Below are 23,860 nucleotides of genomic sequence, written 5' to 3' on the forward strand. Positions count from 1 at the left end.
ATTGGTTCTGGCAGATCTCCACAAGACAGACATTAGGTTGAGTTTTAAATAACTTCTTTTTTGTTTTTCATACGTTTAATGTGACGACTTATTGTGGTGATGAGGTACTAAGCCTCTCTGCTATCTCTCTGTTGTCTGACGCGGACTTTGCTCCAATACTGACTTCAAAATATCGTCACCAAAGTCTGCACGGCCCGTGGCTCGTCCTTCAAGGTTAAATCACCAGAGCGGAGTTTGACAGACCAATTTCTGACCGCCCGATCGGTTATCACTCTTTTACCATGCACACTGCGTATTTTTTGACCCCTGGTGCTGCAGCACTATTAACTTGTACAAATTCCCAAAGCATCATATGTTGTAGGTGTATTTTTTAATCCTCCGTTTTTAAGGTGAACAAAACATTAAACGGGACGTGCGAAACATTAGACTGACGTCTAAAGAGACCAGAGGCTAACCGAATTTCTGCTTCGTAGCGATAACAGAAATCCCTTGTTTGGGTGATCCACTGTACCCGGCCGGATGTTATTTATGGCACTACTTAATACTTTGAAGAAATGTCCAACAATGGGATGTAAATCAATGCAACGCTGCCCAATCCGCTTCCACTTGTCCTGTCCCTTCAATCTTCGTTCTTCGGAAATATTCCTTTCCTCCCTTTCTAATGCACTCATGAATTTTAACTTTTCAGGTATTGTCTTATTTATTTTCAGAGAAAATTTGGCCACATTTGTGGGAAATAAAAAAGTCAAGCGGTTTAAAACTCGTCTCCACAGGTAATCTGATCGATGCTCCGTGACCAGAAATGGCGAATCACCGACATGACACGGTGTCCTCTTAACCAATGAATCAAATTAACACCTATTTCACTTAAGCAGACAGGGAAGCGTGCTGCTTTAATTAAAAGAAGTACTTGATCAGTTGATTTTCAGCTAGAAACTAGTCAGGAAGCTCGATACTGGTGGGAAATACATATCTTAAATCCTGACCAACCCCGGGTAAGAGATCTGATCAATCCACACCCACCGGCACGCAGTTGTGTTAATCAATCGAAGTGGAAGTCACAGCCCTTCCAAATGTTTCTTTACGTTTATGCCAATTATATTTTAAAGAACCTCCATCTACAATGCTAGTATCTTTCATTCATATGTATAAATTTGTGAATCGCTCCATCTTTACAACTTCTCTAATTCCTTCAGATACCACGAAGATATCAAAGTGCTGTCAAACATTGTTTCCATCTCTGCTAACGGTACTGTTCACGAGATTCGTTCCCTCAAATAGAATCCATTTTCAAAAGCACTTTGATATCTTCGTAGTACCAGATATCTTACGAGCACGGAATACGAGAAGATGAAAGGATAAGGTCTACAAATCACGGGATCACAAATTTGCATATACGAATGAAAGATATTAACGCTACGTGTGAATGTGCTGGAAGGTATAAGTGGTATCAGCGAAAAGGAAAAAATGTGGGAAGGGTGCACCTACCAGGTCGATTGATTCCCCAACTCCGTGATATGCCGATGGGTTGTTTACCCTGCTATTTTCGGTCTATCGGATCACCTATTGAGGTCGATCGCGGCTAAAAATGTGTCGTACTAGTATCGTCTCCCTTCTTTGTATAGATTTCTAATTGAAGGCTAATTTACCAATATCTTATTTCATGTAGGTTTTGTAACCAACTGTAATTTGTCATTTGTTTAGACAAAGCGTTCCAAGTGTTCCCATCGCTCTTCAAAGTCGTTGAAGCCGGTAAAGATGCGAGAACTTACTGTTTTCAGCAGTTGCTGTACAATTTTTCATGATAGCGTTGTAGCTTCTGTGGTCGATCTATTCCAGAAAAATTCGATAAAATGGCAAGACCATTTGAAATATCGATGAAGTGGAAAAATTTGCAAAGAACCACGGATTAACCTTTCAATTCAAAGAGACAAAGATTTCAATACTTAATTAATAACAGTGATAATTAATCTTCATCTCTCAGTTTGTCATGGCCCTGTATTATTCCTTCGTTTACTTTCATTATCCTATGGAATCTGAAGGATAAAGGTGCTTTCCACACATCCACACACTCAGTCATCAATTCCAGATAAGTCTGATATAGACCCCAGAGGGATGAAAGGCTTGGCTGGCCCTATGTGGTGTTGAACAACGTCGACTATGTATGCAGACGCTTACCTCTTCCCACTTTGTTATATGCTCCCAATTGGGTGAATTTGGGACGAGGAGAACCATCTAATTCTTCTTATCATATACTCGAAATGTAACAAATATCTGAAAGACACTGCAAAACAAAGGCAAATATACAACACGAACATTTAAATTTACACAAACCAGTAGGCGTGAGGAGGAGAAGATTTCACGGATAAAAAGGCTGTTGTTGGCACATTTATGGTGGCAGTGATGATGAAAATCGAAGATCAAGAGTTTATGATGGAGCTGGGCAAGGCAAGGCAAGGCGTGTAGCAGAGCAGGTCAAGTCTCTCTACTTTTAACTCGGAGAAACTATGATCTGAGAGCTCTAACTGAAAGTGAGGCGAAATGAAAGCTACAGTAATGTTTCTATGCCGTTCAAGAATTTTCCAGTTGTTATTGTGGTTAAAACTAGTCGAAAATCCTCGGAAATAGTAATCATCCTCGACCTAGAGAGTGACTGATTTTTGAAATGAGTTGAATGATGTGCAGAAACTTTCTAGTCGGTTGTCAGAGGTGAAATTGTCCAGGATACTACTAAAATCTATTAAATTTGCAATTTTAGAAGAGTTACTCACTAATTGTAACCCGGACGTGAATCCTGGCGAACTGCCGTCCAAAATTAGGGCCGAGAACTGGTCAGTCAAGCTTAGTTTTCCGCAGAGGAAACAAAATATTTTCCGGATTGAATAGAGGAAGAAGAGTGTGGAGAGGTGAAAAGATCTTAGGAGGGACATAGAAGCGGCAATAAATGGCTGCATTCAACATAAACAATGATCATCTCTAAAAACTTATAGAAACTATGTTTCAAGGCATAGATAGATTCAGAAGAAAGAGGAGCACCTCCTAATTTTAAACTGTACGAGGCGAATATCCCCTTGACAGCAACGGTGTCACACTTGCTCTTATTCACATCCTTTCCCTCCATTGGCTGCTAGGTTTCTGCTCATTTGAGAAGTTTTTCAATTGAGTATACAGTCGCCAGCGATAGTCTCCAGGACATCGTGGAATTTCCCGATATTCGCATCAGTGAACACCCGTTGTGGTTGACCAACGATAACCTCGAGCTCTGGACGGAATATTGGGAACTGAAAGGAAGGAAACTCATCGTTGCGCCATCTAAATTTGAAACCAAAAAGTTCAATTTAAATTTCTAAAATTCAAGGTGTCCTGACAGAAACGGGTTATAGGGATTGCATAGTTTAAAGCAAACTACGGGATAGAAAACGCGCAGCACGGGAATCGATTACTCGATGGTCACATTCTTCAGGGGGTCCTAGGAAGCAAAATAGGAAGCTCTTCATTTCCCTCGGCTCCTCAACCGCAAGAAGATGTACTATGCTAAGAAAGGTGTTCCAGCTCGCACCGCGGATCTATGAGCTTGAGGAATCGTTCGGAAACAAATAATTCTTCAGATACTTCAACAAATATGCCCTTCGAATATTTGATAAATAATTAATGGTTGATTAATAATATTTAGAGCTTACGTTGTGATTAATCGCGATAGCAAATGTGTCTGGGATCACCGCTCTTAGCATTGCCGCCTCTTGGAACGTTGATTTCTGTCCGTAACCATCGGTGAACACAATTGCAATTGGTCGCGCCTTGCCCGGACGAGCTCCGTGATCAGCCGTGTATTCCGAGAGAGCCTTAAGCGAAACGTGCGATTCTCCGGCGACATTCTAAGGAGCCAGCTTACTGCTACAGCTTATTTTCTTCTTACCTTGAGCAGAGCAGAGTGAATAGCAGTAGTGCCGGATGTGAACGGTATGCTATCGAGGACTCGCAGGATTTTCCCTTTTGACTGAACATCCGCAAACGACCATACAGTTTTCACCTTGTGTGTGCCGGCAAATTTAATAATGGATATCTGAGATGAAAAAATCTAATGCTATGAAAAATTCACAAATTTTCAAATTATAATTATCACAGCCGACTTAGGCGAATCCAACCACCAACCTTAGCGTTATTTGGTCCAATCCTAAATCGTGACACTATGCCAGCTGCAAGTTCTTTTTCACGGCGGAACGTTTCTTCGACACTCCCTGACGAGTCCAGAACAACGATGACGTCGAGGAGGCAACCTAAATAGAACTCACTCAGTGCTGTCTCAAGCAGCAGTTCGCAAAGAGTTGATACTGGCCTGGTTTGTAGGTTGTTGACGGCTCTTCCGGTCCGTCCGTGAATTTTCTGGGGAAATATGTTGTGAAAGAAGGCGTTGTAGGTGAGCGGGTTGTTCTATAATATGCTACTATTGTTTTCTTGGAGGGCTCAAAATTTCCTTGCTTTTCCGATAATCTTCTAATTTTATCTAGTGCTACTCAAAAGAGTTGAGAAAACAAAAAATGTTATTTCTTCTGAAAGTTCCTTTATAGGCTTCTAAATATCACAGACTGACACCATTATTTTTTTACAGCATAATGGATGAGAAGCAAGGAGTTAGCACTGGAATTCGGAATATCGGCCTTAGAAGTTCTATGAACAATTCAAAAAAATGTGCAGGTCAAAAAGTGCCAAATTTATTCGAAAGATAATTTTATCATCATTTACCTGGATATTTTTCCTCAATCTAATTGGCTCAGTTTTTAGCCCACAACTTTTACAAATAATAATAAATTATAAAATAAAAATAAAGAAAATGAATAGTTCATTTGAGTAGGAATGCCCAATGGAGATTTCACTGTAAAATGACTACTTATAAGAATATAACACTACATATCTAACTGGTACGAGCATTCGCATCACTCGGGTCTTAATATGACACCTAAATTTGATAGCTTCAGTTAATTTCTCTGGTGCAACTGTGTAGTTTTTCTGACTTCAGGATGTCCTTACATCATTATAGAGGTGAAATAAACTGTCAATGAAAACACTGAGGATCAACAGTAAATACAAGTGACCCAAAGAATGTTTGGAACAGCTTGTAACACTTTCTCATATTTCGAATTGAAAAAAAACTAAAATAACTTGAAGAAATTCGATGTCACTCACGTGGAAGCTGTTGTGGTCGTTGTCCGAACACGTGTTGTCCTTGTAGTCGGCTCCGTTAGTGGAATAAGACTAGTGGGTCGTCGGGTCCTTTAATTAGATGTAAAAAAAAATTAAAGGAGGTAGAAAAGCATAGAACAGATATACTTCCATGTTGATGATGTATACTAGACCACTAAAAAACTTAGAAAGCTGTCTTTGAGGTAAACTAGCCGGAGAGATACCTTCTTGAAAAAAGTCGAGTTGTTCTTTGAGTGGTCGTAGTCGGTACGGTAGTAGTGGTGGTTCTCGGTGTTGTTGTCCTGGTAGTTCTTGGAGTTGTGGTGGTGACGATTCGTACCGTAGTAGGTTTCTTCTTCGATAGCAGCTGTACTGCTTCATTGAACGCTGCCTAATCGATTGGAATTGAAATCGCTCGCTTACCTTTCCTTCGTTCAACTTTTCCAGGTTTAGTGGTTCACCAATGATGTCCCTTTGTACGGGATTCTCGATCTTCAACGGTCCTAGCGTACTGTACACCCATTCATGGACTGGTCGTACCTCAACAGCGGCAGCTGCATGAACGCGTTCACGAATGGTTCCCAACTAGGAGATTTTGGGTTAGTCTCACTAGACCCAGTGCTTTTCGGACTCTCAGTTTTTCTCCAGCAACTCACCACAAATTGACATTTTGGATTGTCGCCTGCGTTAGCCATTTTGTTAATTTGCCTAGCGAAATCTGCATTTTTCTCGTACGGATAGACACGCTCCTCCGAGCCTGTGAACGTCGTTAAAGCGTTGATATTCGTTGATGGGGAAGAATCCACGGCAAAGCAGTTGACACCGGGAGTCTGTCAAAGGAAACCATTGGAGGTAATCCGATAACGATACAGTAACTTTTCAGCCAAGTTTGATTTCCCTCAACAGTGAGGGGGAAGTGAAATGTAGTGAAGAAAAAATCCCTTGCGATGTTGGAAAGAGTTAATTAATTAATTAGAATTAAGAAAATCTTCCTGAATTCACCCTTTCATCGCTTACCATTTATTTGAACGCCTGCTCTACTGACTTTGCTATTATTTTGATTCATTATTATTATTACTATTATTTTATATATTTCTTTGAATTTTGTTCTGTTGACTTGAATACTATTTAAAGGACACAGTCGGCCTCAAAGCTGTTCAACCAAGCTAAGGCAACACGTACAATTTTCGCACAATGCTGGTTCGAAGAGTGAGTCAGAGTTCGCCAGCGTAGTTAAGCTGCGGTATCGATCACAAGGAGCGCCAAAGGTGCAGAACAGTGCCCGCGGACATGTTGCGCCTGCACGGGTTGAACACATGGTGTCGGCTGTACTTATGCTGTATAGACGTCGGAACTTTAACGGCGCTAAATGGCGCTGAACTTAGCAAAATATATCGGTAAGACACTCATAACTTCAGACTGGGATCCTAAATAAATAAATAAACAAGTCAAACTAGAAATAAATACATAAATTCTAGACAAATTCAGAATCGGAATTCCAAAATAATTTCTAGTATGCTAACCCACATCTTACAGAATAGAACACAAAAGTGTTGTTTGTATTTGGGAAAATTCCTTGCATTGTGCCAGAGAGTTGGCTAATTAACAAAATTTCGCAGCGAAAGCCCTATTGTAAAGCAAATCATACAAGTTTGTAAGACATTACCCATTTTGTTTTCATGTTCTAAGAGTAATATGGAATTACACGTTATTCTACCTCTCTGATTCTTGTGGCTGCCACGCTTCTCTCCTCATCGGAGTCCTTGCCTCGTCCATTTCCCAATATAATAAGACCGGCCTTAGCGTCAGCGCTAGAATAAATTTAGAATTTTTTACGCATGTGATTCTGAGAAAAAGACAAAAAATTGTGCTCAAGAACTCACCGTCCTCCAGAATTCAAATGATCTAAGGCTAGCGATATCGCATCGGAATAGGAAGGTTTTTCGGTAATCGTTTTAATTGCTTCTATCTGAACCCCTAATTAATCAGAACCTCCGAGAACGTGAAAGAAGCTAACAGAGGATTTACTTGTGCGAAAAATTTATCCCTTCCAGAAATGTCAGTGAAATCCAACGTAACTTTTGGAGTACCGTCAGTAGCATCGAATGATATCACAGACACGCGAACTCGTGCGCCATGTTTCAGAGATCCTGAATTCTCATAGATGCTCATGGATGCTAATCCGATTAGGTGAGTACGGTGAACGGTTTAAGAGAAAATGAACGAACCAAGAACGTCAAGCAACAGATATCGATTGGCGTTTATGCCCGAATCCCTTTTGTTGTTCGATTTATCAGTATTGTCAAACACTATCATCAAATCCAGATTAGGGCTGGAGCAATCATCGGTTGCGAATTGACGACGAGGAGTAATACGAGGCGGAGCAATGTTCTACAAATACCAGAAATGTATTGAAAGTAGTAATCCAAATATAAAGTACGAGGTTTTTTAAAGATGGATTTCCAATCATTTTTGTACCTTCAGTAAATTACTGGAGAAGGTGTTCGGTGACCTCCAAATTAAAAGAGAGAAGGAATGAAGTAATTTTCCTAATTTATGTACAAAATATTTGAAAAACACTCGAAAATACTTGGCTGGTAAATTCGGTAAACCCAGGCTGCCCAATTTTTTAAATATCTTAAAGGCAGCATACCACGAATCTGAGGTGGTGAGGGAATCCGCGGGGAAAGCTAGAGATGGGGTTGTAGATAAGAGGATCAGGGGTGGTTCCGCTCACCCCTTCTTAATCGTCTAAAAAAGGCGTGGGAAACGCTTTCGGTCCTGCGAGGAACTTTAGAACGCTTCTCTATGTACGCGTTTTGATCCCCTCAGCAGCCTATTCATTAGTTTCACCTCAATAGGCAGTCAAGGAGAACTTACTGGCTTCCGACCGCTGCGCAGCCGGATGCATCGCGTGTACAAGGGTGGCGCGTTGCAACTGAATTGGTGGTGAGAAACGGAGTCTTTCACGATTAGGAAGAGGTGAGCGGAAACACCTGATACCGCGAACTGCAACGCCTTCCCTAGCTTTCCCAGCCATCAGATTCATGGTATGCTGCCTTTATTGTGAGTGCACAACAACTAATCATAATGCTATAAAATAACGCTTAGTCCATGTGTATGCATGTGTGTGTGCTTGTCTGTGTGTCACGAAAATACTCCATAATGATGCAAAACTCTGCGCCTTTGGAGCCGAACTATCGCCATGCACCTAATGGGCGAGCACTCTACCGTTCTACCATTGTCCGAAGATATGTCATTAAGTATATTGGCTTTGATAGGCCAAGTTATTTTCTGTCATATGTTAGTGAAGGTTAATAAACTTTTATGTGGATGTAAACTTCCAAATTTGCAAACTATCATGCTATATAATGACTGGCTTATTCTGTCACGTGTTGCGTCTGTGTATGTCAGAGTCACGAAATTCCAAAAAGAGAGGGAGACGGGTACCACGGCATCGGATTGGTGTGCGGGAGCCCAACGCGGTGAAATTGGGTGAGACGGGTCCTACGACGTCGAATTTGTGCCCCGGAGCCAGATAGCTGTAAAATGGGGCGAGACGGGTCCCACTGCGTCGGGTTGATGCGCGGGAGCCCCAACTGTAGGATGTGTTTCTATGACTCCTTCGCGCATCTATTTTCCGGCATGTTCCCCTGGTGCTGCTAACATCCCTTCTTCAAAAAGGGGAAACACACGTGCGAACGGCTGATCAGATACAATGCATAGTAGCCAACAGTTTACGCGATCTGACATAGAACGTTATTTTTATCACTAAGATAATGATGTTCACTTCATTTCATGTTAGCACATCATTCGTTGGTAATAGTTGGGAACGGAAGAAACATATACTTCGAATAATGTTTCCAAATTGTGGAGGTTTGACATAGATGTCCTGGGAGGAACATAGATGTAAAATCAAGTTTGATTGCTCTCCAAATATAGCACTAACGCGTTTGCGAAGAAAATCATGAAATCTCTCACATATATCTAAACTTTTGAGGAAAAAAATTGAAGAAGGCGTTGATAGGATAAAAAACAATTGTAATTTTACAAAAAAAAGTTTTTATTGTTATTTCTTATTGATCGGTAAAAGCGAGAGAAGCGAACACTAGTAAAAGTTCGTTTATTAGTTTACCAATCTGAACGTTCGGCTCTTCAAATTGGTAAACTAATAAACGATAAATAAGTAAGCGGGTAAACGATGGATAAATAATAAATGATGGAAAAGTACACGACATTCAAAGCAAAGAAACAAACTTACCTCTCTTTGAATACCGTCCTCAGGGCAATCCTTTTCACCTTTCAGTAATGAGACGACATCATTCAGGAACCTTAATATGGAAAAATTAATTATTATGTGGTGGCAGGGTTTGATAAAAATTCCCTTCGAATTCCATAGGTTTCCGTGCCAAGCCCAACGCCGGTGGACCCGTCGAAACCTCTTCAATAGGTATCTGGCACCGGCACACCAATCTAGCGCCAGTGGACCCGTCGCACCCCCTTCTATAGGTATCTGGCGCCGATGGACCCGTCTCAACCCTGTCTTTCCTCACTGATCAACGAAAATCATTATTAATGCCCTTTTCTGTAAATCAGACTGGTGCATCTCCAACAATTTTTCTTTCTTTTTTTTTATTATTTTTTTTTTTCTAAACCTCAACATTTGTAGGTATCTGGCGCCGGTGGACTCGTCTCAACCTTTCTATAGGTATCTGGCGCCGATGGACCCGTCTCAACCCTTCTATAGGTATCTGGCGCCGGTGGACCCGTCTCAACCTTTCTATAGGTATCTGGCACCGGCGCGCCATTCCGATACCGCGGGACCCGTCGCAACCCATTTTATAGCTATCTGACCCCAGCGCACCAATCCGACGCCGGTTGGACCCGTCGCACCCCCTTTTTCGAATTTCGTGACACACAGACAAACAAACAAACAAACAAACAAACACACACGGACTAAGCTCGTTATTATATATCATGATATTACTATAAAATTAGATCCCTGCGGCACTTCTTTAGACTCGTTCTTCTTTGTGCTGCTTCCAGAATCTTCTTCTGCCTGGATTTCAAAAGATCCTCCTGCAGGTAGTGTTTGCTACTAACCGCTCAATGTGCGATGCATTCGGATCAAGTCTCAAAGCCCTTCTTCTTTCCAACAATTCCTTGGTGGTCTTCGAAATCCGATCCACGTTTGTCGTGCGCGGCTTCGAGGCACGCTCAGCACAGGCTTGTAATCCTCTGAGCAGCATCTCGTAGTCCACGTTTGGGTCCTCCTCTATGTGCCAGTCACCTTGGGATAAAGAGTCCTCGAGTACGCAATCGTCGTGGACGACTTCTTTTCTCCTTCGTTGCCGATAGCAGATGTTCTTTTCCATCGTGTGGCTAAGTCGTATTTTCGCACGAAAGAGACGGCGATCAGAATCACTACGAAGGGATGGTACTACTGAGACGTCAAGTAGACACCACCTCCGGTTGGTAAGTATGTGGTCGATCTCCGCACGAGTCGCGGCTTTGGGCGATTCCCACGTCCGCCGACGATGATCTTTTTTTCATAAAAAGAGAGTTCCCATGAAAGAGGCGAGCGGCGGACAACAGCCCGGCGAGACAATTGCCATTTTCATTCCGGTCCTCTAGTCCAAATCTTCCCAAACTCCCCAAACTACGCAGCCATGCCACAGCGAGTTTAGCTTTCACCACAGGTCGCCCAACCTACATGGATCAGGGAGCCACCTTGCGACATTTTGCCAAGACGGTGGTGAATCTTAGCAGTGGTTTAATCTTAGCTAGGCTTCCGATTCCGAGAAGATGGAATGTCGGATGTGTAGAACTCCTCATCAGCTTGGGAGACCCTGCCGGAGGACGAACCTCCGCTGTGCATCGAAGTTCGACGCCCAGTGTCACCTCCACGCCACTATGAGGCGGTAAACCGTTGTGGAGATTCTCGGATTACATGTAGCGAAACCAACGGCTAACCTTCCCAAGATACCACTTTGTAGGACGTTGTGGAACTCAGGAGTACTGGAGCAAACAAATGGGAGAGCCTAGCTACGGGTGATACGAATAGAATAGATTAAGAAAGAACATACTTCTCTGTTGAACCATCTCTGTAGATGCGATCATTATTGCCAATATAGTGTTCTAATTCGCGCAAATCAACCTGAAAAATGGTTTGGACGAAAGGCGGGGAGATTGACGTCAGTTGTGAGTGCAGAAAATGAAAAGTGTTAAAAATGATCTGCTCCATGACATGAACAACCCACCTCTTTGCCAAGTGCGACACCAAAGCGCTCAGCTTTCGTAGCAGCTAATCGTTCGCTGGCCGCAAGTACACGATCCCACGCGTCTTGTGAGAGACCGTCGTTCATTAGTACAACAACCTAGATTTCAAATCACATGTGTTCGAAGGTAGTTCGTTCAGAAACAGCGACAGATCCGCTAACGCTAGGTAGCGTTCCAAGTGTTAAGACCCACCTGAATAGCATCGGGGCGTCGACCTCGTAGCAGATCATCAACGCTGAGATCAACTGCCTGAGCAGTCAGAGTCGATCCTCCACGATAGTCAATCGATTCAATTGCTGCACGGACCATCTACGACGCAACATTGTCATGAGGAGATTTGTATTGTTAATACTGCTTATATATTCAGTACAGAGGTTTTTAGGCTAATACATGAGTGAAGCGGAGAGATCCGAATGTAAAATCCCACAAAAATGGGTATTTATCATCTTTTCACCAATTTTCTGAGGTCAGTACATGAAATATCGCATCTCGCCTATTCATTTAATTCAACGATCAGTCGGAATGCATGGCCTGAAGGCGTCAGGTAGGTTTTACGAAGTTGACGTGGTAGAGGAAGTCCGGAAAAGGTAGAGTTCGGATTGTAGATTGCGAAAAGGAGCGTGGCTCCGCTCATCCTCTTCCAATCGTCGCAAAGAACGGCGTGAAAAAAGACAGTGTTCTTTCCCACGAAATCGGCAGCAACGCTTACCTAAGTACACGCGCCGTGTTCATGAGCGAGCGGTCGAAAATCAATGAGATCTCCTCGCCTGCATATTCGGGTAAAACCAATGAATAGGCTCAGGAGCAGACCGGAGCGTGTACAATCATGTGCGTTCTAACGTACTTCGTAGGAACTAAAGCGGACCCACGTAATTTTTTTAAGACAACTAGGGGGAACTCTACGTTTCTCCTGTGGTTTCCGTATTTGTATGTGTCGTCGTGATATCGACGAAATGAAATGTTTCCCATCCAAGAAGAATGAGGGAAACGCATACCGTACCTTTTTATCTCTTCCAAGTCCAAGAGTTTGTCGAAGGGTAGGCACCGATGTGAAGCTGTTAATTCCGATTGCAACATGAGCACCGTCAGCGGAGATTGGCAGACGTTCGATGAGTGATAGGGCCAGTTCACGTTGGTGTTCGAACACCTAGAATTTCCTAATCAATTCCAAGTACACTTCCATTTCCACGCTGTTGGACTCTGAGGTGCTGTGGATGGATTCCTCTACTAAGAATGGTTGGTCTGGATCTGTTTTGTTGTTAAAGGTCTCGAAATTCGAAAAAAAAAAATAAACGATCAGCATTTGCGTTGTTGTTCTCGCTCCAGGTGGCTTATCTACCTCTTTTCGGGAAGAAGAAGCATCCAGAATAATTTGTAGATCCATTTTATCATACTTGCACCTAAAAGAGGACCAGTTCTCGTGCGCAAATCTATATCCTATCGCAAGAACTAACCTTCTCTTCACATGTCCTTTTGTGAACTTTTCGAGTTTCTCATTGAAATTTACGTCGGTGTGAGGCACGACATCTTCACTTTCAACGCTGTAAATTTAAAATACTAATATGTAGAGTAAATGGGAATACAATAAAGCAACGTACTTGTTCACTCCGCTGGCACTTGTGCAAGCCAGTACCGAAGAACCGATTTCCTAAGAAAACAAAATTTTACCGAAGGACTCATTTATCCCCTCAGATTTTATTTTACCTCTATAAATTTATCCGATTTTTCGGCTACGTATAGTTTCTCAGCATCTCCGGTGTATTCCTTCAGCTTGCCCACGTTAGCGGTCTCGGACAGGGACACGGCGAAGATCTCCGCACCAGACGATCGCAAAATGTTCGATGTTTTCTGGAAATTTCCATACTTAGCACTGCATCCTCAAGAAACCGTTCAGATATAACCGACCTTGACCTCATCCCACTTATCTTCACCACCATTTCCATTCGAAACGATGATGACCACAATTCTTGAGTTCTTTCTTCGATGAGCGTTTATTTCCTGAATGATGAAGGAATCCACTAGATCCAGAAGATCTCTGAACTCAATCGCCAACCATAATCGCTGCAGAAGTGGCTGTGGTAAGACTTGGTGAACCGGTCGAATTCCCGATGCGCTCCATTTCGAACACCACTTCATCTTTCGGCAATAAGCCGAAGGAAGAAACAACTGTAGAGGTATTCGAGAATGTTATGATGGAAATAGAAAGGCGTTTCTGGAATAAAGGAGAGCAGTTCTAGGGAGAAAATCAGGACAAAAAACAAAAGAAAAAAATTGAATAGATAATATAACTGATTGAATAGATAATTGAATAAAAACCAATAAAGTAGTTAATAAACAAATTTGTAAAATAATCAACTTGAATAATCAATTTACGTGAGCTCTGTCGGGATTTCATATGGACGGAAAAAATGCTGATACTTTAAACTGGCAGGTAGCATCATGGTACCAAGAATGTCGCGAATTGTTTTAACATCAAAGCAGGAGTCGTACCTCAAACACATTCTCTGGAATGGCTTTAAGAAGATCAACAGCCACTTGTTTCTCCATAAAGAAATCCTCAGCTGAAGCGGCCGACGTATCCAATACAATCAACAAGTCGACCAATGAAGAACACGATCTATAGGGGAAAATTTCTGAAAGAGAGCGAAACGATCCTGAGAAAACTCACTTTGGAGCTTGAAGAACAACAGACAAGGCGGATCCCTGCAAAAGAAAAGAATGTGGAAAGAGTGCGGAAACTAAGAATGAAATTCCACACCTCGGATGGACCTTCACAGTCTATGACAGCCTTTTCAGTTTCATCCAGGAATTGACGTACTCTTGCGTCGATGTACACTCGTAGTTTATCGCCTGCATACAGCTCTAACTCTCTGAATTTGATGTTAGTTAGATAAATAAGAAATGTTCGCTGCTTTCAAGGATATTGTCCGAGGCGACCCACCTGAACATATATCTTTTGCTAATTGTCACCGCGTAGACTTCAGCTCCAGTAGTTCGAAGCCGATTCGACGATCTGATTACTTCATCCCAATGATCTTGACTGTTCCCATCAGATATCAGCACCAGCATCAGACTGAAAGATAAAAATTACTATAAGGAAGTCCAGGTTTTAGGGCTGGCTAACCGGGCCCCCTTTCGTTTGTTCTTTTCAATCTCGTCCACAGCAGTGTTAACGCCGTTAGCGACTGAGGTGCTTCCACCGGAATGACGCAGGGAGAGAAGCGAGTCCAGCACTGCTGATCTGAATAGATTAAAATCATTTGCTCCATCTTATAAGAAGTGTTTAAAGCAAATAAGGATTTGGAGATGTGGAAATAAATCAATTGTTCGGATAATTTTCAGGAGAGGGAACAGTTAATGCCATAAACTGCATATTAATGTGGTGCGAAGAAGGCTAGTTACTTTCGAAAAGTACTCTTAAAATTGTAAATGTTTTGTTCAGAAAGAAACGCTACGAAAGGAACGACTACTTCAGGAGAGCTATCGAGTTCAATAACAAGTTACTTCCTACTGGTAATCAACAATATTAATCTCTAAGAATGCATCTTTTCTGCCCGATTAACAATACCTTACCTGGAACGAGGCTCTGCCATATTAAGAGCAACAGACGATTTAGAATTGAAGACCACCACTCCAATTCGAACACGATTTTCAAAATCTCCACTAGGAAGTCGTTTCACCTATGCACGTAGATAACTGGATTAATTCCAAAAAATATTTTTGCAAATTTGGAGGTGAAAAGTTGTAGAATGAGAGATGCTGCTGCTAAGATGAAACACCAACCAAATCCACCGCAAATTGCAGCTGCAATTGAAATTCCGCTTCCACACTAGTCGAAGTGTCAATTACGAACATCAAGTCGGTCATGCAGGAAGAGGGACCTGCTTTTCCTGATTGAGACTTCACTGAATTACCGATTTTTACGGACCCTATATTAGTTAACTACTCAAATAGTATTCGACCTCACCTTCTCCTTTTTCCTCCTCGATTTTCGGCAAATCCTTGGCGGTTCGGATACCCTGAGCCTTACGTTCGTCAGCGGCTCTAAGTTCGTCCGCTCCAGATCCTTCTTCTAAATGAAAACTTCAAATGGTCACCCAAGATTTTTCTTCTGGAGTGGTCCCATTATTCAACTGAACTCACCGTCGGTGGTGTCGTCAACGTCCACAGTCGTAGACTCAATTTCCAAGTCAGATAACGTCGTTGACTCGACAACATCTCTCAGAACTGTTGTGTTTGTGAAAGAACGATGTGTGGAAGTTGTAGAAACTTTCGTGGACGTGGTGGGCTCAGACTCTTCTTCAGTGTTGTTGTGTTTAGTAGTTGTGGAACTCGAGACGGTGACGGTTGTTTGCTGTGTTGAAGAGATCGCTGCTTGGATCTCCTGTAGTAGAAACAAAACCAGTCAAAGAAGACGTTTCCGGAAGCACTTTGATGAGGTACACTGTTAACTGCTATCCCTAGTAGTAATGGGACAGCCCATAATGTGTGAAGTAAATAAATCAATAAATAAACAGATGTAATGGTTACCAAATTCTTACAGTAACAAGAAATAGCGTCCTTTCGTAACCCACTTATTCTAACCAATTGTCCCGTTCTAAGTGGGATAAAAACGAAAACTTCCATTTAGGACTCACTGCATCTCCAATCGTGCTGGTTTCTTGAAGGAGATTGTCGTCAACGTTCTCCTCATTCGACGGTTCCGCTGTCGCTTCAGTGGTTGTTCCAGCAGTTGTTGTTGTTGCTGTTGTGAGGCGTGAAACATTGCCGAGAACAGTAGCATTACTGCTTTTTTCCTTCTTTTGGATTCCCTCCAATTCGCTGATTTTGCTGAGTGCTTCGTCGCGTCCGCAATGTTTCACTTCTCTGTTGACCGCATGCAGGAAATTGTTCTCTTCGTTCGCGAGGAACACTTTGGATTTCTCTCCTGCCCAAACCTGAGAATTAAATTTCTTTAGAGCAGAGCCGGTCGTGTTCAAGTCAGCTGATTTTTCGCTTTATGTTAATTTATTATTATTATTATTTTTTATTTTGGGAAGAAAGTTCTTCTTGATCTCCTGAAATAGTTGCCACCTGTTCAACCGAGGGGCCGCCGCGCGCCTTCAGTTAGCGCGTGGCAGTATGGGAGAAGGAACCGCAGAGGGGCGCGTATTGTTTCAAAGGCGACCATTCGATTAAAATAATTCAGTGTCCATTATAGAGATCCCTTCGTGGAGTTTAGCGTGAGGATGTAAATATACCTGCAGTTCCCGTTCAGAGAATGAAAGGCTAGCAGTGATAGCGAGAAGAACGCTATTTGATTGGTCACGAAGATTCCTCAAATAATCTTATTGAGAATTATCACATCAACTATTAAATATATATCACACTCAAATAATAATATATGTCAATAATTAATAGCAACAATTGGAAGAAAGAGTGAAAAGCCGATCGCTGCTCACATCGAAGTTTGGACGAGTTCACGCCAATGATCTTGACTTTGACCATCAGAGATGAGGAGGAAAACAAGACGAGCTGACGGTCGTCGCGAAGAGACCAGTCGCTAAATATGTGCAGCAAATCTTTGCAAAGAATAAAAGTTTTTAAAAAATCTTCCGTTGCTGGCTTTGCAACTGACTTATGCAGAATTTTATTTGAATTCTATTTGTTAGAGAAGAACAAGAACATATACAAGCTAGTAAAAACGGAGTGCTCTTTACTAGCTTCTTGGAATTTTTTTAGAATCCTAAACATTTTTTATTCGAAAATTGACTTCCTATATTTCTGATATTTTACCGCCATCACAGACCCTGAGTTCAAGATAGCTGCTTTACTGTTTAGAAGACTCATTTGATTTTCTTTAAAAGCGTACCTGCATGGCAAGACGGGCTCCGGAAACTGATGAGGTAGAACCTCCAGTGTTACGAATTTCCTGTAGAGCTCGAACGACCTGCTCACGTAGACGAAGCGCTAGAGGTAATTCCACTTTTGCTTCCTGAAAAATAGATCTTCGTGAGACTTCGGTTTCGATTTCAAGGGTGGTTTAGTAAGAAAGGCCCTGCATCAAGAAAAACTGCAGGTCTGCCTGCAGGAACAAAAAAAATTTCCGATGAGAACATACGGTGATACCGTAGAACTGAAGAAAAAATAAATGGAAGCCCGACAACGACATATGCATACAGAAGCTGAAAACGATCGCTAGAAAACGAGAAAACTGTAGCAGGGAAACAAAACGGAGGACTGAATTCTAATCCAAGAAAGGGATAAAAGAGATCTTTCCACGAAGACGAGAAGATGTATGCATCCGTCTCTAATGAAAAGAAGCTGAGTTCTGATGAAATTAGATGTCGAACTATGCAGATATCCGGAATCCAGAGCACTCAACGGATCGGGAACCTCAGACGCTTCGGCGGGCGCGTTTTCAAAGATAATGACTACATCGAAGACTGATTTATCCGATCCATTGATTAGATGAAGCAGATCCTTCAAAATCCCTGTGATTTGAAGCTGGAAAGATAAACTGGAGAAACCTCACATACATGTGTACTGGTTGGCTTACTATTAGGAGTCAAATTAGTTACAGATGTATTCCAACTAACTAAATTATGATTTCACATGGACATCTTCAAAATTAATATTTTCGTAACTTATCATTGACTCTTCCTGAAATGCTCTACACTGTCTATTATAGAATTCGAAGAAAAGAAGAATAGTGAAAGAGGGAATTTTATTCTCTTGGAGGGTCCGGTTAGAAGTTCTACGGGAAAGAGGTGCTCCTACCTTTGCGAAGCTCACAGCTCCGACTCGAATTCTTCCAGAAGCAAAATCCTTGAGGGCGAATAGTTCTACGGACCGAGTTGCTAACTGGAAAAATAAATTTACAGAGAGACCACATTTTCCTGGTGATTCATGAAGATTTAGCATTTAAGACGAAGTTTCCTGGTCAATTTTTACTCAGGGTACAATTGGCTGATTGAATAAAATCGCTAAATACAGTATCCGGGAGTTCCAGAACGAGAAATAACATAAAGAGGGTGATATCTGAATTATTAGAAAAGTTTTCCTCACAGATTTTCAACACTGTTATTATGTGCACAATTTTACAGGAACCTACGCAACTCACCGCAAGCTCCCTCCTGAAGTCTTCCTCAACACTTTCCGAGCGATCAATAATTAGTATGAGGTCAATGTCGCAGGAAGATGTACCCTAAGAGTAATAATACACGTAACGAAAAGCATCAACTTAATTAGAATTAGCTAGTACCTGCGCAATATCCTTAAATCTTGCGGTTTCACTCTCGTCGGTCCTTTCGGCCGCCGTTTCTTCACGTAGTCCGTCAGCAACCTCATCCTCGATAACCTCACTGCCAGCAGCTTCAATTGGCTCGACTAAAAACGATTCAGAATCAGTCAAAAAATTATTCCTCTCCGAAGAAACCGTTTGAAAAGAAAGAAGCCTGTGTCACTCACTGGTTGTAGAAAAACCATCGTCGCCTGAACCTCCTTCAGACAATTCCTCCTCAGCTTCAGTGACTGGAGTCGATTCGCTGGCTGTTGAAGACAGGATCTCTTCCAAAGCCAAAGCGCTCTCTGTTGTTGATAAGTCCTACAATTTTAGTAAATAATATTGGCGAAGAAATAATACACATGAAGCAAGCCTTAAATACTCGAAATTTGAGAAACAAACTTCCTTGGTGACTATCCTGGAGGAGAGGAATGGATATCGTCCCCGTTATGCACCGTAACCGTGTTTTAGCGTTAGGATACGTGCAGTACGCTGACGATTTTCAGAATTTCCTCTGATGTTGCATGTACAAGTAAGCTGATTTGCAAATTTAGCACACACTGCCTTTGTAACGCGGATTTGCGGAGGTACCGCACATCTTTTAGGGGTCGCTGAAGCCCTTTGCATAGGTCCAGCAACAAAAGTGAGCTACGTTAAGTTCAATGGAAGAAGTATAACAGGATCAGAAAGATATGATGCACGCTGCAGTTTGGTGAGTGGCAGGGCTGGAAGCGGTGCGGTTGAGCGTTGAGGTGAATATCGACGTGGACCCTTGCTAGCACCATTCTTCGTTGCGCTTCGCGGTGGTCTCGCCTCGATCCCAACCGCTTTCTCCACCAAACTACTTCGAGTGCGGCCGCTTAAGCGACTGTGTCATGTCGTGTTGTCCCTACCACATCTGATATGAGAAAAAGCAACGATGAAATGAATCCTTTCCTCAAGCACGGATTTACTTCTTCTGGTGGGTTTAAGCGGAGGACATCAGTTAAACTGTAAAATTCGGATATCAGGCAAAATTAAAGGTTGGTGATTCAACCATTGACGCCACAGTAATTAATGTTGCATTCGACGTTGCACTACAATTTTCTACAGCACCGGAAATTCTGAGAAATAAATTACTGGTTCGGCTAAGCCTTGGGCATGTGATTAAACATGTGGACATGATGGGATCAATGGCATGAGCGCGACGCGCCTGCCGGCACACACTCGTCCCCTACCTGATCTGATCCTGCCGTAATCGAAGGTGCATTGCGCTCACTAGGTTGAACATATCCTGCGCTAGTTGTATATATATATATATATATATATATATATATATATATATATATATAATGGAGAAAGAAAATACAATTCGTAATCAGCGAGCTCAGCGAACATGATAAACTTCAGCCTATTTACCACACTGCAAGACGCAGGAGTGGGTCTAGCGCCGTCGGTTAGAGGTCCGGCTGCACAATCGATCAACTTTTCATCCCTCCGAGGCGGATAAAATGGTACGAGACTTGTCTGGGAGGATGAATACACTGACTTGACACATTAGCTAGACACCGCAGGTGATTGCATAGGCCAGTTACACGTTCGTAAACCTCAAACGATTCTGAACTTAAGCGAACGTGGGGACGCATTCCGAGCGGTTAACGCTAGACGCGTTATCCTTTATGCTTTAAGATGCAGAACGATTTCCATCGCAGGTAACGCAAGCAAGAGAAAAAAGGAAGGAACTCACTACATTATGCTTAGGTGGTAGACGTGGCTGTTCCACGGATGACTTCAGGTTTTTGTCGAGACAACTCTTGACGTAGTTCGATATAGTTGGAAGGAAACTGAAATAAAGGGAACAACATAATAAATCCACGAAGAATACATGTTTTTTGCTGTTCATCTTCTTGAATGCTCTGTTTATCTTTTTACTTGTTTATTTGTCTTCCAGCAACCAACGCAACATCAGTCAAAAGAAAAAATTGGGCCTAAAACTTCCATGATCGTGACCGTATCTGAGGACCGTATTGATCCACGAATACTCTGAGAGTGATGGGTGGCAGCAAAGCAAAAGCAGCGAACCACAGATGGTCGGATTTATTGATTTGTTCATGTTTTAAAGGCATCACCCCACGAATCTGGAGTGGTACGGATTTCCAGTGGAGTAATCGTATACGGTATTGTAGATTATGGAGAGGGGGGTGATTCCGTCCACTTCTTCCTAATCGCCAAAAAGAACGGCCCGGAAGATACGGCTTCGAGCGTTTCGGTGCATTCGGGCCGTTTTTTACGGCAATTAGGTAGAAATGGACGGAATCACACCCCTCTCTATAATTTAATATCCCGTAAACGAATACTCCACCTGAAATCCGTACCACTTCAGATTCGTGGAGTGATGCCTTTAATATACAAATTTTACTCGAAACATGCAGAATAACTAAGAGTTTTGAGCCTTTTTGGACTAATCCTCTGAAATACAATGGGCGGTATGCATGGCGATATATATGAGTAGAATGAAGCATCTATTTCCTCTAATACTCTTATCATCTCCGATTTGTTATTTTCAGCAACCAAAATCACTCCATTTCCACAATCTGAACGTGGGAATGTGCGGAGTCAAAGCAGTGTCAGAACAAATATAAATCGAAATGGCTTTTTGAGTTGTCTGAAATTCTAGACAGCTGTATGGAGACTCCATGGAAACCACCAAGGAACCCCATTTGCAGAGACGATTGGAAAAAAGATTCAACGACTAAAATAGAAGCCGTGGGTGCAAAAATCAAAGAAACTTGTGATTTGCAAAATTCTGTTAGAATTAAGGTTAACTGGGAACATACTTCCCTTATGAAACTTCTGGCCCCATTTTTTATTAAACCAAAATTAATCGACCTTCTTCTAAATTCATGAGACGGAAGATTTTCTCAATCAAATGCGGAGGAACTAGAGAATAAAAAATTTGCAAGAGTTACTATAACGACTAACTGCACCTTATTATAGCAACATATTCACAGGAGTGAACAACTCACCCACTGTACTTTGGCCCAACAAATACTCGACTCTTATCGCCGACATAGATCAGTAGCTCAGCTTCATTGTAGTCGCGACTGGCCGAGACTGCGAACAGTTCAGCATTTGTTTCCTGGAAACATTCAGGCTAACTTCTGCAAAAAAAGGACTTTTGGAAGAGTTATCTAGAATATTCGTTCGTACCTGCAAGCGTTTTCCTGTGGCCTGCACAACATTCCAATATTCCTGACCATGACCATCGGAAATCAGTATGAAAACCTATAATTAATCATGGGATCTGCTCTTTTCGTTTCCCCCATTCCTCCCAGTACAGTTACCGTACTTGTCTTGCATCTTTTCGCTTAGCTCTCTCCATCTCATCCAGTGCTATTTCTACAGCACTAGCAATTCTTGTGTTTTGCCCTGTGAATTTCACTTCCTGTATAGTTTCTTTGATCTCATCAACAGGTCGACCTCGCAAAAACGGCAGAATGACGTCAGCGTTCGCTGCAAATCGAGTAACAGACACCTGAAAGGGCCTCGGATGAGGTGCGAGAGACGGCGAGCGAGGATTTGATTGAGGAGGGTTACCTGAACCGCATCCGCATAAGCAGCAGCAGGGATCTCGTCCAATATCTCCAATGCAATTTCTCGTTGATCCTCAAAAACTCGGAAAACAGAGCCGGATGTGTCGAGAACCAGAGTCAGATCCACCTGGATAAGCGAGAAATTTCCGGAACCTACGTGTGGATTGTGGAGTTAAACCGAACGAACCTTCTCGTAACCGCATATCTGTCCTACATTGAAAACTCTTTTTTGTTCTTCAGCTCTTCGACCTCGCACTCCGTGGAGTCTTCTTCTTTTTGGCGCTTTTGATGTTGGGGAATGTGTAGACAGATCCACACAGATACCAAGAGCCTAGAATTGAAATGAAATCGAAATCTCAGCAAATAATAGACGAGTGATAAACGCAAATAAATAAGTGAAATAAAACAGAATAAATCAGTTAAAAATTAACGAATGGAATGGTTAATGTAAAAAATAAAATGCAAATAAATGGTTCTAGTTTTGAATGCTACAGTAAATTGCACAGGATTTATATTTTTTTCCTTTCTGTTCAATCCAATGGTTTGAATTCGCTAACGTGGGTGCGTAGTTTACATCTTAATTTAATCATTTTTTTCGTTTACGCAATTCACAACTTCCATAAGCCTCAGTGCAGGGAAAGTCAAGATTATTACTTGGCTTCAAAATAAGGGTGAAAAGAAAACTCTTTTTTTTTTGCATTTATATGTCTTCCTATGAATTTACGGTTGCTGCTCTTCTGATGTGCTTAAGATATCCACGCATAGTCGGAGAGAGCGAGTTTTGTTTAGTTCTACTTGATTCTTCCAGCCAGCAGCGATGCGGCTACAGATGATCTCATTCTTAACCGAAACTGACAGCTTGTCATTTCCTCTTCCTGGTGCATGTTTCATTTGGATAATTGCAAAACAACCACAGAAGACTCTTCCAGTAATGTTATTCGACAGCTAAGCATGGTTATCAAGTCATTATTCCGTTGTCTAGTATATTCCTAATGGGATCAGTCTGTTTAACGTCGTGGTAGCGGTTTCAATTGAGATCCTGTCGCGCTCAGATCAGCAGCAAACATCTGTTGTTTACTATTATACCATTCCAAACTATATATATTATTGAAGAAAAACATTGCCCTTAAAACCTATAGCATCCTGATGACACTAGTTAGGTTCCAAACAGAAGCAATTTCGTTGAAGAAGAACGAAGAAGTTACAGAAACTGCGCAGGGTAGGGAGGTAGTGATCTATGGATTAGTTCGCAGTGTACTGAACGATCATAGGAGCAACAGATTAAGAGACCTCGAGTTCCCGAGATTCACCATATAAACTACTTTCCCAGCATTGACAATTCTGCAGAATTTTTCCAATAATGGAAATTGCCCCGTCGGGTTCCGCACCTGTAACAGATGTATTAATTTTTGAATGAAGGTCCTAATTTCGAATGAATGCCTCAGTCTCAGTTGTTTGGCAAGTTGAATGTGATCGTTTGCCAAATTTTCGCTTAGATCGAAGATCTACCGGAACATTCTCTTCAGGATATGAAGTATGACTGAGCCAAGCACTATTTCCCTGG

The 23,860-nt window shown here is 42.0% G+C and overlaps 1 protein-coding gene across 3 annotated transcripts in view; it reads right to left on the reverse strand.

The window, feature by feature from the left end:
* Window positions 1–3,155: 3,155 nt before the first annotated feature.
* RB195_005961 (uncharacterized protein) overlaps window positions 3,156–23,860 on the reverse strand; it is a gene marked incomplete at both ends in the record, with an annotated part of 35,087 nt that continues 14,382 nt past the window's right edge. The window contains 47 exons of one of the 3 annotated variants that reach the window (XM_064178788.1): window positions 3,156–3,281; window positions 3,681–3,842; window positions 3,917–4,063; window positions 4,153–4,277; window positions 4,337–4,431; window positions 5,185–5,271; window positions 5,406–5,536; window positions 5,605–5,766; window positions 5,838–6,011; window positions 6,899–6,992; window positions 7,065–7,150; window positions 7,210–7,331; window positions 7,410–7,572; window positions 9,443–9,512; window positions 11,268–11,338; window positions 11,442–11,558; window positions 11,653–11,769; window positions 12,461–12,607; window positions 12,800–12,860; window positions 12,915–13,001; window positions 13,059–13,108; window positions 13,165–13,308; window positions 13,366–13,458; window positions 13,514–13,672; window positions 13,951–14,077; window positions 14,129–14,163; window positions 14,219–14,330; window positions 14,402–14,533; window positions 14,585–14,701; window positions 15,034–15,140; window positions 15,244–15,365; window positions 15,428–15,532; window positions 15,604–15,844; window positions 16,098–16,397; window positions 16,701–16,776; window positions 16,902–17,002; window positions 17,312–17,434; window positions 18,220–18,303; window positions 18,563–18,646; window positions 18,704–18,828; window positions 18,910–19,045; window positions 20,451–20,547; window positions 21,730–21,842; window positions 21,914–21,988; window positions 22,053–22,238; window positions 22,301–22,423; window positions 22,484–22,627. In XM_064178788.1, coding sequence (XP_064035802.1) covers window positions 3,156–3,281; window positions 3,681–3,842; window positions 3,917–4,063; window positions 4,153–4,277; window positions 4,337–4,431; window positions 5,185–5,271; window positions 5,406–5,536; window positions 5,605–5,766; window positions 5,838–6,011; window positions 6,899–6,992; window positions 7,065–7,150; window positions 7,210–7,331; window positions 7,410–7,572; window positions 9,443–9,512; window positions 11,268–11,338; window positions 11,442–11,558; window positions 11,653–11,769; window positions 12,461–12,607; window positions 12,800–12,860; window positions 12,915–13,001; window positions 13,059–13,108; window positions 13,165–13,308; window positions 13,366–13,458; window positions 13,514–13,672; window positions 13,951–14,077; window positions 14,129–14,163; window positions 14,219–14,330; window positions 14,402–14,533; window positions 14,585–14,701; window positions 15,034–15,140; window positions 15,244–15,365; window positions 15,428–15,532; window positions 15,604–15,844; window positions 16,098–16,397; window positions 16,701–16,776; window positions 16,902–17,002; window positions 17,312–17,434; window positions 18,220–18,303; window positions 18,563–18,646; window positions 18,704–18,828; window positions 18,910–19,045; window positions 20,451–20,547; window positions 21,730–21,842; window positions 21,914–21,988; window positions 22,053–22,238; window positions 22,301–22,423; window positions 22,484–22,627 — 5,655 coding nt within the window. Of the gene's footprint in view, window positions 3,282–3,680; window positions 3,843–3,916; window positions 4,064–4,152; window positions 4,278–4,336; window positions 4,432–5,184; window positions 5,272–5,405; window positions 5,549–5,604; window positions 5,767–5,837; window positions 6,012–6,898; window positions 6,993–7,064; window positions 7,151–7,209; window positions 7,332–7,409; window positions 7,573–9,442; window positions 9,513–11,267; window positions 11,339–11,441; window positions 11,559–11,652; window positions 11,770–12,460; window positions 12,608–12,799; window positions 12,861–12,914; window positions 13,002–13,058; window positions 13,109–13,164; window positions 13,309–13,365; window positions 13,459–13,513; window positions 13,673–13,950; window positions 14,078–14,128; window positions 14,164–14,218; window positions 14,331–14,401; window positions 14,534–14,584; window positions 14,702–15,033; window positions 15,141–15,243; window positions 15,366–15,427; window positions 15,533–15,603; window positions 15,845–16,097; window positions 16,398–16,700; window positions 16,777–16,901; window positions 17,003–17,311; window positions 17,435–18,219; window positions 18,304–18,562; window positions 18,647–18,703; window positions 18,829–18,909; window positions 19,046–20,450; window positions 20,548–21,729; window positions 21,843–21,913; window positions 21,989–22,052; window positions 22,239–22,300; window positions 22,424–22,483; window positions 22,628–23,860 lie in introns of all 3 variants that reach the window. The other 2 variants (XM_064178790.1, XM_064178789.1) reach the window with 2 other exon arrangements.

This window comes from Necator americanus, chromosome I (assembly GCF_031761385.1).
Source record: "Necator americanus strain Aroian chromosome I, whole genome shotgun sequence".
NCBI lineage: Eukaryota > Metazoa > Nematoda > Chromadorea > Rhabditida > Ancylostomatidae > Necator > Necator americanus.